The 15,025-nt window shown below is 32.3% G+C and overlaps 1 protein-coding gene across 1 annotated transcript in view; it reads right to left on the bottom strand.

Moving 5' to 3' along the window:
• LOC129231474 (enolase-phosphatase E1-like) overlaps nucleotides 1–6,569 on the bottom strand; it is an 83,268-nt gene extending 76,699 nt beyond the window's left edge. The window contains exon 1 of the mRNA XM_054865800.1: nucleotides 6,488–6,569. Coding sequence (XP_054721775.1) covers nucleotides 6,488–6,569 — 82 coding nt within the window. The remainder of the gene's footprint in view (nucleotides 1–6,487) is intronic.
• Nucleotides 6,570–15,025: the final 8,456 nt, after the last annotated feature.

Genomic DNA, 15,025 nt, shown 5'->3' with positions numbered 1-15,025 from the left:
TCCAAAAAAAAAGAGAAATGATATATATGATGTATGTAAACCTGTCCTAGTGAGTCCTTCCCCATCTCCAGCTATTTAATAGTTGCAGATGTATGTTCATTTATTGTAGTTTTCCAGTGTCCTTTTTTTAGCTTTTTTCAAAAAATATTTATCCATCTATATTTTAAACTTATCTTTCAAAATGTTTATTCATTAGGAAATAAAAAGTAATTAAATTTTTTGCTCCAAAAGTTGCTACATTTCGCTAACACTTATAACATCATGCAAAAATAGCATATTTTAAAAATTTCATTAATTATTTATGGTTTAAATTAAACAATATACCTTAGCGCATATTTTTTATTCATGCGTCTTTTGATCTTCTAAGGCCATATTAGCTGAAAGTAGGAGTTTCATCCACCCCAAACCCCAAAGTGGCCAATTAGAGCCGCAAAGTGGCTGATTTTAAAACTTATTAATCCTCTTCTTATGAACCTTTTAATAAAATCAGATTATTAACAGCTTATTTCGATTTTAAAACAGCTTAAATTCATCAGTACATATATAAATGATGTTTTAATTAGATTCCCACACGTCACATTCCTCATAATCTTAGAAGTAATGCGAAGAGACAAAAAATTCTCCTGGAGCACTAAACACGACAGGGACATTTTCGTGTGATCCCTTCTTAATCTGAGGATTATCTGAGTGAATTGGCTACGCTTCAAAAGTTATGCTTCTGTTATTGACGTATACTATAACAACGCGCAGTAACTTGGAAATTTTATATTTTTTTAAAGTCTTCCTCAAAGGTTAACTTGAACCGCATGAACGCATAAACTCGCTCAATGTCAAGAAGGGATTTGTGATCTTTGACAAGAAAATGTTTTAAATAGGTGTGGAGAATTTTTGAATTCTTTTGCTTTTCTTTTCTTCGCACGAATGAAGTTCTTCATTTTTTGTAGTTTTTTACGACACAAAAACTCATTCACCTCATTTTCGCCTCCGTAAATTATCTTAATATCTTATGTGCGTGCGTTTATTTATACATTTATCTAAAGCGAAAAAGGGACGACAAAAAATAAATAAATAAATAAATAAATCATTTCTCAATTTCAGTGTCTCGTATAACTGAAGTCAGCAAAAAAAAAAAAAAAAAAAATCTCACTGCAACTTCAGATTTTCTCACAAGAGTTTTATTCAATGCCCCTTCCCCCGAGATTTTTTTTTTTTTCATAAAACGACATCCTTTTGGAAAACAATATAGCACGAAACTGGTAAATATTTTATTTCCTTTTTACACTTCATAATTTAGCTTTGAGTCATTTTTTTTCGAAACGTATTTACGTATTTCTTTATGACTTGTAATTCACAATGTAATATAACAACTGAAGCTCGATTTAACTATACTAATCTTTATGGTTTTTCTAATTTTTCGCTTTTCATTGGTCTTAATATGCCTTATTCGATATTCCTTCCTAATATATTACTTTTATTTACATCTTTCAGTTCTAGTTAAAGTAACTTAACTGAGCGTCGCTAAGTAAATAATTCGCAAACAAGCAATTTCTTTTTCGGTTACTTAGTAAGGCACATCACGTCTCAAAAAAATATACATTTACCTCAGTACACATTTAAAGAAGAAACATCGTTCACCAACTTTCAGAACAAAAAAAGCAAATTGTTCAGAAATTTGTGCGTGTAATTGATTGAAGTGAGCATTAAATATATATTTTACAAATCAAATTCTTTGAATAGCATTGTTTAGTATTTATGGTTTTTGACGTAAATTTTATTTCAATAGAAGGAAATTGAGTTGAAGATCATAGCTTAATTATTTTAATTAGCTTTTAGACATAATTGGGGAGCGCAGGAGCAGTTAGAATTATCTTCTGAGGGGGGGGGGGTCTTTTAGATTAAAACAGTCCTTACTTGTGTATAAAATATTGTATTAGGATTGGGAATAATCCCCCTTTGCTGAGCCACTGGTGGAGAGTAATTTCATTGGACGAAAAGTTTGATCTATTAGAAGCAGTGTAAAACAAGCAATAAATATATAACAGCACTTTTTAAACCTCTCGTAGCACTGCACCTCATATGAAGCTCCTGCTTCTGATGGCGATATTTTGGTTTCAAAATATCCACAAAATTACTTTTTGACTCAAAGATGCCATTTAATAATGTAAAACACAAGCGAGGCTTTAAAACGGGCACAAGAATCACCCTAAAGAGCGCCAAGGGTACCATTATCTTATTTTGACTAATTAGTGCAATTTATCTTTTTTTTTTTTGCCTTTTCATACTATGCGTAAGCTTTTAAAGTAATTTAAAATCAAATTTATTTCTTAAAAAAATGAAAACAGCGTATTGGACCACATTTGAGGCCCGAAAAAATAGTAGGAAGGATATTAAAAAGAAAAAAAAAAAGAACTGCATATGATTTACAGTCGCATTTGATTTGCATTAAATGAGAAAAGTATTTTTTTTCTTCCTATCTTGCAATGCGGTGACGAAAAAAACGTTAACTAGATACAATAACCCTAGTATTAATTTTAACATGAATCTAATGTAACTTAACGCAAGAAAAATTTGTGTAATTCATGAAATTATTTCAACGCTATTAAAACAATGAACTGAAGGACATTCAAGGCATTTTTGCAAAGGATTTTTTTCCTATTAGCAAAAACTAATTATAATGTATTGCGTAAATGCATGCAATACCTTCGGGTTCTTTTAACGGCCATTCCAGTCTTCAAAAAAAAAAAAAAAAAAAAAAAAAAACTACCCTCAATGTCTTCTTCTATAGCAGGGCTGTCCAACTGGCGACCCGCGGGCCGTATGTGGCCCGCATCTATTTTAAAATACATCGATGTTGATATTTCTGCCCTTGTAAAGAAAGCGGATGTACCTCAGTTTTCCCACTAAAATGTAAGCAAATTGTTTTATAATCAATGAAGTTTCATTGGTTCATAATTAATAATTCAACTATTAATTGTTATTGTATAAGAGGTCAGAGGTTATTGTTCAATTTTTTCAAACTGCGGCCCGCCAGGTGATCAGTGACCGGAATTCTGGCCCGTGAGCTCTTTGCAGTTGGACAGCCCTGTTCTATAGCAAAAGCGTAATAGGGGTGGCAGTAATTTAGAGAATTTAGCTACGTTCCAGAGCTTTCACTAATGGTGTAATAACGGCTTTTTTTGCGTTCTGTTAATTAAATATATGACGTAAATTATTTATATAAACAGGTGAAAACAAATCACGTACTATCGATTAGGATTTTGCTCTTAACAAAAAATAATTAGGGGGGGGGGAACATCTTTTCGCCAGACACGACTTTTAAAATGAGTGTTGCGTGATCAAGAGTTTGACAGTAATGTCTCTTAATCTTATACGAAAAAACGTTTTTTTAAACTATACACCATATCGCAAAGTGAATTTTTCTCCTGTTTTAATTTAAATACAGGAGTAATGAATTAGTTTTCGCAAATTATATCTACGCACAAAAACTAATGCCATTTATTTGCACTTTTATCTTTGGACATTTATCTTTTAAAGGACGGTATAATCGAGGTACCACTAGAGTGTTTGGCAATGGTGTTAAGTCTCAAAATTTTCAATAATCAATAAAATTAGAAATGGCCGATTTTGCATTACAAGTATTACGAGTTAGAGACGGCTACCTGTCAGCGCACTAAAGGAAAAACGAGGGAGGGGGCGGATCGTCTTTTAATTGAGTGCTTCGAATTATTGAGGGCGATGAACGAAACCATGAGGGACAGTTGGGATACATGGGGCAATGGAAAAAGAGTAGGTAATATAAAGACGACATTCTGAGAGTTCCGCATATTTCCAAACCATTGCGTGGGCGTCATCATTGCTTAAAATTGACACTGTGAAAAAAAAAAAAAAAAAAAAAAAAAAGCCGTTTTTTAAAGTGATTTTACATTTTATTCTCCAGCAGGTCTACAAATGAGATATTACTGGTTTCAATTAGTTTCATTTGTCATGCGTTAGACTACTAACAACTTTAAGTTATTAATGTCCCTTTTTCCTGATGTTTTTGATGCGCAATTTAGGCTTTTCTATCTACGTTATATATACTGTACTCTGGGGGTAAATGGAAACAACTAAGTTTGTTATCCTTTCTTTTCAAGATTAAATTTTGATGTAAATTATTATTATTATTTTTTTTTTGCATAAATTTAGCTTAAAATTATTTTTTATTATGATTTTTCTTTCTAAATGATTTTATGTTACACTTGGAGGATTCAATGGATCGCAAGCGACTTATGAGCCGCAGATTGAATATTATTGGTGTGGGAACTTCTTAAGCTTCTAAACTGATTGTGTTTATTGTGATTATCTACCTACATCAACCTCAAAGGGAAAGAAATCATCGTTTTCATTTACCTCCTAGTGTCAAGGACGAGTAAAAAAAAAGGGGGCCGGGGTAGATATGAACATGATAAAACAGTCATTAAGTCAAAACTTTCATACCCAGTTACTCTCAAAAAGTGAAGTTTCGCGCACAATTGCTATTTTTTTTTTCTCCCGATTCATCCAAGAGGAAGGGAATGATCTAAAGTTGAAACATTGAAATTCTGCTTCTATTCATTCCTACTGACTTCACCTAAAATTTGACAAATTACTAATCGCTTAGAAGAGGACCAAACACAAGCCAATACTGAAATTTTCAGAATCAAGAAATGTGACTTCCATAAACCTTTAGACACAAAACAAAATTTATTGATCTGGAATTAACTTTTTAGAGTATGCAAATACACGCCGAAGAAAACGCAACAGCCCCGAGTGCAGGGAACTGAAGAACTGGGAAATTTGACTTAATATGTAGTCACTAAAGTTCATTAAAAGTTTCCCGATGAAATACACAACATACGGACGGATGAAATAAGTCTGCATTTTGTAACTAGAAAAAGCGCAGAAGATGTTGTGAAGGAGGGTAATTGAATAATATTTAGTAACGTTTATAAGATAAGGAGTATTAGGAACGTATCTAAGGATTAGCAAAATATCAGTTGTGCTGTAATAATGCACAAAAATTAGTTTTAGTGACATTTATAAAATATCTTAAATGTGAACACAAACAGCTCTTTAAAAAGAATCTGAGTTAAAGATTGTTTTCAGTGGGGGAAAAAAGGGATAAGCGTAAGTAGTATTTTCTAGCCCTTATGAAACAACGTAGGGGAATATGGGACAAAGTAAAATGGTGAAATATTTACTCTGCTTTTAGAGTCACCTATATTGTGATATTTTAACTATTTAGTAGCACATGTAGTCTATTCCAAACAGGAAAAAAAAATACCACCGAATATTAAAGCAAATGATGACACAGGCAATTTTCAAAAATTATTTCTGTTATAAAATAGTTCAGTTCTTGCCACAAGCATTTTTAATATTAAATGAGGCCTACTAATATTCAGTGCATTATTTTTTAAATTAATATTAAGTTAATTTTTGTTCTAAATATATTGCGCAATTAGTCAAGTACATGCGGGGCAAAGTAGATGAGGCAAAGTGAAATAGTTTATTTTGTTAACTCACTCAATCATCTACTAAATCAATTATGCATTCACTTATTTATTCATCCATTCACTTATTTTCTTATTCGTTCACTCTTTTACTTACTCATTTTTCCATACAATAATTATTAATTTAATTAATTATCCTTTATTGTTTTATTTTCTTTTTATTTATCAATTCAACCTTTTATTAACTGATTTATTTGATCAAAAATATTTTTTTATATTCGAGCAGAAAACATTTCACGAGGGAAAAAAATATTTTTCACTTGGCCATATGAAAAAAAGGGGAAATTTTTCGACTTTGTTTTGAAGGCGCAAATTTACTGCCAAAAGTAAAAAAAATGCTATTTCAATGCAAGTTTTATTTTAAGTACACTATTCTTTCTTTATGTACTGTAATTTTCAAAACGAATTTCCAATTTGTTCATATTAAAAAAGCTCAGTCATTTTAACTATTTCACTTTGCCCCACATTCCTCTACTAGTAATAATACCTAAAAATAAATATATATATATATATATATATATATATATATATATATATATATATATATATATATATATATATATATATATATATATATATATAAATACGAATGAAACCAAAGACTGATTATGTTGACAATAGTACTGGACAAACAACTATTTAATATGAAGCTGAGTTGAAGATTGTTTTCAGACGAAAATTAATGATAGAAATTAGGAAACACGTTAGTAACATTATCAAACTTTCATGAAACAACGTACCAGTAATAATGCCAAAAAAATAAATAAATAAATAAAATAAAGGAAATAAATAAGTAAAAGTAATAATAACAATGGAAAAAAATAGAAGCAAATGAAAGCAAAGACTGATTCTGCTGACAAAGGTGATCAAAAGCGAGTTAGTTACACTTTACTGTAGAGCTCAGTTTCGGGAAAAGAAAAAATTATAAAAAATAATGTAAAAAGTAATAAATAATGTACCTCCTCTTGAAGTAGGTTCTTCATCCAGTCCTTCTCCACTCGAAGTTTCTGGAGTGATGGCAGGTTGTTTAGAGACTGCCATGAAACCAGAAGAATTTATGAAGGGTTATGGGAATATTTAATGAAAACCTAAGAGAAAAAAAAAACAAGTGTAAACAAAAACTTACGGGACTGAATAATAAGAAAACAATATGAAATAAATATAAAAGAAAATGGAAAATGAGATAAGGATTTAAGATTTAAAGGCGTCATATTATGACAGAACTATGCAGTATGAAAGTGTCTAATCAACTACAAAATTATCGAAGTTTGTATTAAATTGTCTCAAGTGTAGGTAAAGGCCTATGAAATTGGACAACAGCAAGCACGATCTTCGACTGATACTCTCCGGACATCTGCTTTCTTAGTCAAGATTGTACGACGAATAAAAAGTAGTACGAAGGATTAGGAAACGCACGTAATAATACATGAAAGGTGATCCTCTATAGCAGTTTGCATAGCTACCGTTACGTTGCTTGAATATGAATTTAGAATTGCATTAACTTAAAAAAATAAGGGGGCATCCAAATAGCATGTAATATAATAAAAGGAGATGCTTGTTTGTTTGTAGCACGAGTACCAACAAAAAAAGGGGGGGGGAGGGGAAATGGTAAATACCTAGAGACAAAAAATGCGGAATTTTTCAGCAACGTATTTTTTTGTTTTACTAAATGTTTCAATTCTTAAACTAGTTTCCGGCTTAGCTAACAACCCTTTTGGCAGCCCTATAAGTTTTTCCTACTAATAGTGAATATTTTTTATAGAAAAAAGGTCTATTGTAAGTTATAGAGATATGTTGATTATCTTTACTTATTTAGTGGTTGACTAAGAACAGTGGCGGATGGGGCAACATGAACCGGCCCTGGCATTTACAGGCCCAGCCGGCCCCCTTAAGACTTGCTCCTTGAAGAGGAGACGCTCCCACCATCCTTAAGGTTTTTTTTTTCCAGATATGAAAGATTAGAGCGGATACATCTTCTAGTTTTAGTAGGGAGTCACCATTAGAATTTGAGTAAGCAAATTAGGAGAACTGTGTTTACGAATGTAGAGAAAAAGAATCAATAATACGAACACCTGCATAGTAAAAATTAATATTCTTGCTGTTGATGGGGGGGGGGGGGCACTCCCCCGGAAAATTTTCAAAATTATAGCTTCAAAAACGCATTGTTAGACTTTTTAAAAGATCTTGGGCGATGTTTGCCGGGGGGTTGGTATTTGGAAAATTCCCCCAAACCTTTTTCAAAATCAGAGCTCTAAAACGTATGCGTAAGCAATGTTTTGAAACACTAGGGGGGGGGGGGGGGGGAAGGGCGTTCAGGAATTCTTTCGGGCAAAATTTCTCAATTGAAGTTCCCAAAGCGCCAATTTAGGTGACAATTGACGATCTTTGGGGGGAGGGCTATGTTTTTTTGAAATTGAAGTTCTTCAAAAAGTTTGTTACCTGTAAATTGCCCCCCCCCCTCCTAAAGTCAGTATCTGAAGGTTTTATATGTAATAACGATTAATGAGGAACTTTTCACGCGATATCGCGTGAAAAGAGAACGTATAATTTTGATGAACGTCTTTAAACTATCTTTGACAATGTTAATGAGAGCAAAGATCCGGTGTCCCCCCCTCCCCTACGGGAATTTTTTTCAATTAGTTGTCTTAAAAATGCATTCTAGGTGATTTTAGGTAATGTTTGGGAGAGAAGAGGCTCGAAGGTGCCCTCCAGGAATTGTTTCGTAATTGAAATCTAAAGAAAGGGATAGTAGGTCTTCTTTCATAACGTAAAGGGGACCGACAATTCTGGGAAACTGAAGCTTAAAAAACGTTATTTCGTCAACTTTCAATGACGTGAGGGGAAGGAATTTTCGGGACATAATTTGGAATTGAATCCCATAAAACGAAATTTGAGAGGACCCTTAGTGATGCTGACGAGCATGTTGGGAACAAAAAATTTTCTAAGTTAGCTTTTAAAAGGCAGTTTTTGCCGATCTTTGGTAATGTTAGTGGGTGAAGCTGTTCGGGGACTTTCATTCGGTATTTTTTCGAAATTTGAATTCTAAAACGCAGTCGTAGATGATATTCGCTGATGCTACCAAGGGTTCAGGGGCTCTTCTCAGAAATCTTTTCGGGATTGAAGCCTTAAAAAAGAAATTTCACACTACCTTTGGTGATACAAGGGGGAGGAGAGATTCAATGACCTCTGAAAAATTTCTTAATTGTAGTCCTAAAAACGAAATTTTAAATGATCCTTAAAGATGGGGTGGAGGCACTTCTGCAGGATTTGGGTGATCATTCTCCTGGAAGCTTTTCGAATTTGAAGTCCTAAATACGAATTGTAGGCCATCTTTGATAATGATAGGCGATAGGAGATGGGACTGGGTTCCAATTTAGAAACTTCCCCTGTACTCTTTTCAAAATAAAAGTTTTAAACACGTTTCTAATCTACCTTAGAGGTGTAAAATGAAGGGTTAGAGGATGTCTCTCCCTTCCCCCTTCCGCATTCTTTGCTAAGTCCCTATCTTTTTATTAAATTATTGATACAAATGTTATGGAAAAATCTTTTCTGAGATCATTTTAGTTATTTGGTTTTTTTCATAGTGAAATTTTCAATTTCCAACCTGATGTTTGAAGTTGTTTGAAATTAAAGAGTTTGAGATTCGTTAAAATATTTTTTTAAACATTTTGGACTGATGTGGTACTTTTCAGGGACACCAGATCTTCTTCCAACTTTATTTTACTTTAAATATCCTCTAGCTAGAATATCTTAATAAAGTTTTATTTTACTTTCGTTTTATTTATTGAAACACTTGGTATTCATTACGTTACAATGTTTTAAATCCCCCTTACTGCATTTTAACTTTTTTTCTATTTAAAACATGCTTCGGCGGCCCCTATGAAATCGTCATTATTATCTAGCTATTCATTCATTGTATTAAATTGAAACTTGTCATAGGTTTTTACTATGTACTGAATACTTTTTTTTTTTTTTTAATTTTGTCAGAATGTCTCGAAAAATTTCAGCTGCCTTTAGGTAGGTAAATTATAATAAAGAACTGTGAATGTTCCTAAATAATATTTAAAGGTTTAATATTGAAAGGTTGCATTTTCTTTCAAAATTTTGTCGAGAAAATATTTTTTGTCACGGGAATTCCACTTGGATTTTTGTTACTTCTATTTGATTTTTTTTAAATACTGAGAAGGTTTTCTTTTTCTTTCTTTTTTTTTTTTACTTTGTTCATCCCTAAATTAAAATTGGCAGCCACGGTTCTACACCTCCCCTGGAGGCGGCCCTGCCTTTACGTGTTCATTGTCCCCTACTGACTATTATTACAGGTAGCTGTTAGGGCCTTAGAAGGTCTTGGACAGTTATGCAACAAAGTTATCTTATCGGGCGACGATGAATTTACAGACACACAGTAAAGCATCTTATTGCTCTTGCAGAGTTATTTTCCTTTTTTTCTTAAAATTTTACAACCATTACTTTTCTTGCAACAATTTCTTTAGTAGTCGTTTAGAAATATTCCGGGTTATTATAATATTTTCAGAGATATTTATTTATTAATTTTTTTTAAGGAAGGAAAAAATGAAAAAAAAAAATCAGTTTCTTTTTTGTGCTATTCAATTGAAAGATTTAATGCGACCCAAACCGAAGCTGCCCACCGGGCATTTGCCCGGCTGCCCGCCGGCCCCATCCGCCACTGACTAAGAACATTTATTAATTAACCCTTTTGGTAAATTACTGTGAAAAATAATTTTTCTGAACGAAAGTTCTATTATATTTCATCTTGAACAAAAATGTTTGTAATCATTTAAGCTTGGAGAACAAAAAGTTAAAAACTAATATAAGTTCATTACTTACGTTTCGTCAATTACTGGCACTGAGAGCTATTTTAGACAAATTTTACACAAGTTTACCACACCTTAATCCGATCATAGATGGTTAGTTATTAAATGATTTTCTTTTAATTTGCTTAGAACAAACACCGGTGATCTTCATATCACACTAGATAAAACAGAACTAAATTTAACCTCAAGAAACAAGATTGAACATTTCATCTCATAACACCCTACTAGCAGTAAAAGTTACTTCCTCGAAACTTTCTAGATGGCTTTGTAAGTACCTACAATCAAAACTTTAGTTACATCTATACTTTACACAACATGAAGTTAGCATTGGGATGCCAGAAATTTGTTCTAGCAATCTGAGGAAGAATATATATACTTTTTTTTTTTCACTTTTGTGTTGGTCAATTACTACCAACACACACCTAGTCAATTACTAGCGGCGCTCCCTATATATATATATATATATATATATATATATATATATATATATATATATATATATATATATATATATATATATATATATATATATATATATATATATATATAATGTTCAACAGTTTAGAACTACGTGTAACGTGCAGGATCACCCTGATGGGAGAGGTCACTGTTACCTACCAAAAAATTTCTTACTCTGCAAATTTTGCATGACGATTCGGAAAATTTGCTTACATGACTGCAATATTGCAGTCTTTTAAATGCCCGAATGTCTCTTTTCAGCACTAATGAGAACATGCTCCTATTTTATCATTCGGTAAAAATTTGGAGTTCCATCCGGCAAATTGAGAATCTCCGCCCTCCCAAAAATAAACGTTCGAGATTGGTCATCTGACGTACAATCAAACTACGAAACAGCAATTCATTAGTTTTTGAAGTATCAACAAAGTAAGTCAATCAAAAGTAGTGTTATTGTTGTTGTTACTTATACTACTCGGATACCCGAGCCCAAGTAGCGGTGCTACTCGATTAAAGACAGAAAGATACGGCTTCTGTTTATCGAGCACAAATTTAGGTAGAAGTCCGATTTGGCTCTGACAGCACACGATTGATAGCAACACCATTTATCAACATTTCGATAGTTTAGAACCAAACCAGAAGCCGAAAAACTCTTGGTTTAGCAACCCCAAAGTCATCGATTCACTTGGAGGACTTATTGACCTCAAGCACATTTAACGTCCACCAATCACCGTTAACGAAGACGGTGGATCTTCGATGGGCTAGAATCGAACCCGGGAACTTTGAGAATTTTGTAAATTAAATTAGCTTTGCATGTCTACAATAAATCACTATTATTCCCACAATATTTTCTTCCATTTCTTAGGAGAGGGAGATATTTGAGGGAGGAAAAACGAGTGTGAGCAACCTTTGAGACTGTAACCAGTTATTAATTTAACATTAATAGAGACATTGAAAGAGATTGAATACAAAATAAAGCGCCATTCCTTTTGTATTCAATTATATGCAAAGCAAAGTGAACGCCATTGTTTGAAAACTACTCAAAAGAGGAGAATAAATGACCTTGAAACTACGAGACTGTTTCAAAGAGAGACTCAAATATAATTCTGAAAAGGAAGACAAAGTTAATTATGCATAAGCAACATCACTTTATTCCACTAGTACCTATATTAATTCACATATTTAAAATGAAGTCGCTTCCCCAGGAAAAACGGGTGAGCAAGCATTGCAGCTTAATAGCATTTATTAATGCATTCGTAGTTAAGCACTGTGCAGCACGCAACGTCACGGAGGAAGAAACATCTCGGTACATTATTACTTCTGACAACATTAATTAGATAGTCATTAAAACATACATTTGTCAAATTAGGCTTCTGATCAACAAGCTTTTCTGCTTCACAGAATTGGAAAGATAACAAAGTGTTTGATAATTTTTGACTATTTAGTTAGAAATTTCTGTGTTTTTCAAATACATGTCAATTTTAAAGAAATATGATTTCTGAAGTTATATTTTCAATTAAAACTAACTTGAATAAAAGAAGTTACAATAACTGAACAAATATATATATTGCACAAAAACTTGAATAAATAGAATCGGTAAAAAATGAAAGGGGTCATAGTGAACTTTTTTCCTAAAATGTCTTTTGTACTTTGTTTCCGTTAAATTCGTGGAGAAAATATCAGAAAAATATGTTCATATTTTCTTCTGCAAGCTTCGTTGTTGCATTCTGTGGTGCACAAGGAGTTATTTCTTTGAAATTAAAAAAAAGCAGAAGAAGGGTTAAAAACATGCTCTAGTGAATCTAGTTAAATCAACAGAAGGTTCCAGAAACTGTGAAAGAAAAATAAATAACGATTTGTTTTTAGATATGCTGGTTATAATTTTAATAAACAATCTAGAAGCAATATATATATATTTTTTTCAATATTTCTTGCCCATCGGTTCTATTTGCTTTCTTGAATTCGAATAGGGCTGATAGAACTAATGAACTTTGGACACCTTTTTATGATGCGATTATTTATATTTTACCCTAAATCTTAAAGTTAACGCATTTTAAGGAAATATTTCGAACAAATCAGCTTTATTTGCTAGCTACAATTTGATTACTTCTAGAAATACTGAACGTGTTCCGAATTTGAGATATCTATTTTACAATTTGATTCTTTACATTTTTTCCCTAAATCTCAAAAGTATTTTTTACTCATAGCTTCTAGTCACTATTTCGTGCAAGTCTGCTACATTTATTTTCAAAAAAAAAAAAAAAAATCCTTTTCCTTTTGTGATTAACATTATGATTGTTTATGATATAACATGCTTGAGCAAGAGTATTTACAAACAAGTTCACTCACAATGCGACGGAAAAAAAATTATGAAGTCATTTTACACGAAAAAAGTACACACAAGAATCAGATTTCAGTGAAAAAACTTTGACGGTCTTCCTCTAAAATTTTTTTCCATCAATATAAGTTGTAAAGAGGAAAACAAACAAAGTGTGTCATGCGTAAAAATATCATTTGGAGAAGTTACTCCCCCAGATAGCTTCCTACGACGAGCAATTTTACTAAAACATAACCTGGTTAGATAACAGCAGTCCCGTACGAATCATTCATGCATTAAGTTAACTCCATATATGGTAGCAAAAGTAAATAGCTATTCTACAAAGGCATACCATTCAATTTATAGAAGGATGCAAAGTCAGAAATTTTTGTTGGAAAGAAGCAGTAGAAACACAAAGGAAAAATATTTTTTTTAAAATGCAATTTGATTATTTCTGGCTATGAACTTTTTTAGCTCATGAAACAAATGTGGAATACAGTTGGCTCTCTGTTTAACGACGCTCTATTTAACGACTTTCTCTGTTTAACGACGGCTTTTCACGGTCCCATATGGTCAACTATAGTGTTAAAAGCATTCTATTTAAGGACGCTTTCTACGTAAGGACGATTTTCTACTTAAGGACGATTTTCTGTGGTCCCTTGAAAGTTGTTAAACAGAGAGCCAACTGTATATTTTTTTTTCTTTTTAAATAATATCTTAGAACTTTTTCTTTATACTGCAGTGCGAATGCTATTGAAATTCAAATCCATCCGAAAATAATGAGTTCTTCTAAAGTTATTTTAGTTTTCGCCTTTTTTCAAAATTTAATTTAGGGAATTATTTTGATATAGGTTAAACCAATGTGTTTCCTCAAAGAACTTCATGATAAAGTGCCAAAAAAAAAAAAAAAAAAAAAAAAAAAAAAAAAAAAAAAAGAAAGAAAGAAAGAAAGAAAGAGAGAGAGAAAGAAAACGCGAAGTTTAAATTGAAATTATAAAACATACGTAAATAGCATTTCTACTGACCTAAATTCATAATAAAAAGCTCGATGTACAATGAAGATAAACAAAATATGATTTTTATATCCGATTATATTTCCCTTTTCCCACAATTTTGTGGCATGATGGCATCTTGGCGTTGGTCTTTAGTAAAAATTGTAATATACTGATAACAATACTACTATGTTCAGGTTAACGGCAGTATCTGCAGAAATGAGTTTTCGAGATATTTGAAGAAATGTGTGGTGGATTCAATACTAACAATAGGAAAATGTTAGAATTAGACGTTTTTTTTCGCGCCTTTTTTTACCCAGCGGAAACCAAATAAGCGAGCTTGTTCAATAAAGATAACGTACAATAGATGACAACTATGCCAAACAATTACAAATGAAAAATCTGCAATTACTGCCTTTTACCTGCACACGGCAGAATAGTTTTTGCATTCGCATCATCACTAACCCGTTTGTTACGAGCACTCACTTGGTCATAACGAGCCAATACCGAGATCCCTTCGGGATCTTATAAGCTAGTTTGACTGTAGTTTGTAATTATGAGTCAGTAGAGCTAGATGAATTTATTAAGGTCAAAACGTTGTGTGGTTAACTGTTTTGTGAAGCAAACCGATTGAGTTAGAATAGATATACTGACAAGAAATATGGTTTAGATGAAAGATGAGCAGGACAATAATTTATGAGTTGTATTTGACTAAAAATTGAGAAACTAGCTTTTTAGTAAGTATTGCACATACACAACATAAATGAATCAATTAAAAGAAAGAGACTGCACATTTTTTTTTAAAGAAATATATATCATCACTATTCATCAAGAGGCATTATCACCTTCGGTTTGATTAAACATAACAAGGAAACGAATTTATCCACAAAATCAAATCGC

Source organism: Uloborus diversus, chromosome 10, assembly GCF_026930045.1.
Source record: "Uloborus diversus isolate 005 chromosome 10, Udiv.v.3.1, whole genome shotgun sequence".
Classification (NCBI taxonomy): Eukaryota; Metazoa; Arthropoda; class Arachnida; order Araneae; family Uloboridae; genus Uloborus; species Uloborus diversus.
Note: the sequence above shows the minus strand (reverse complement) of the source record. Positions and strands in the feature narration are given on the sequence as shown.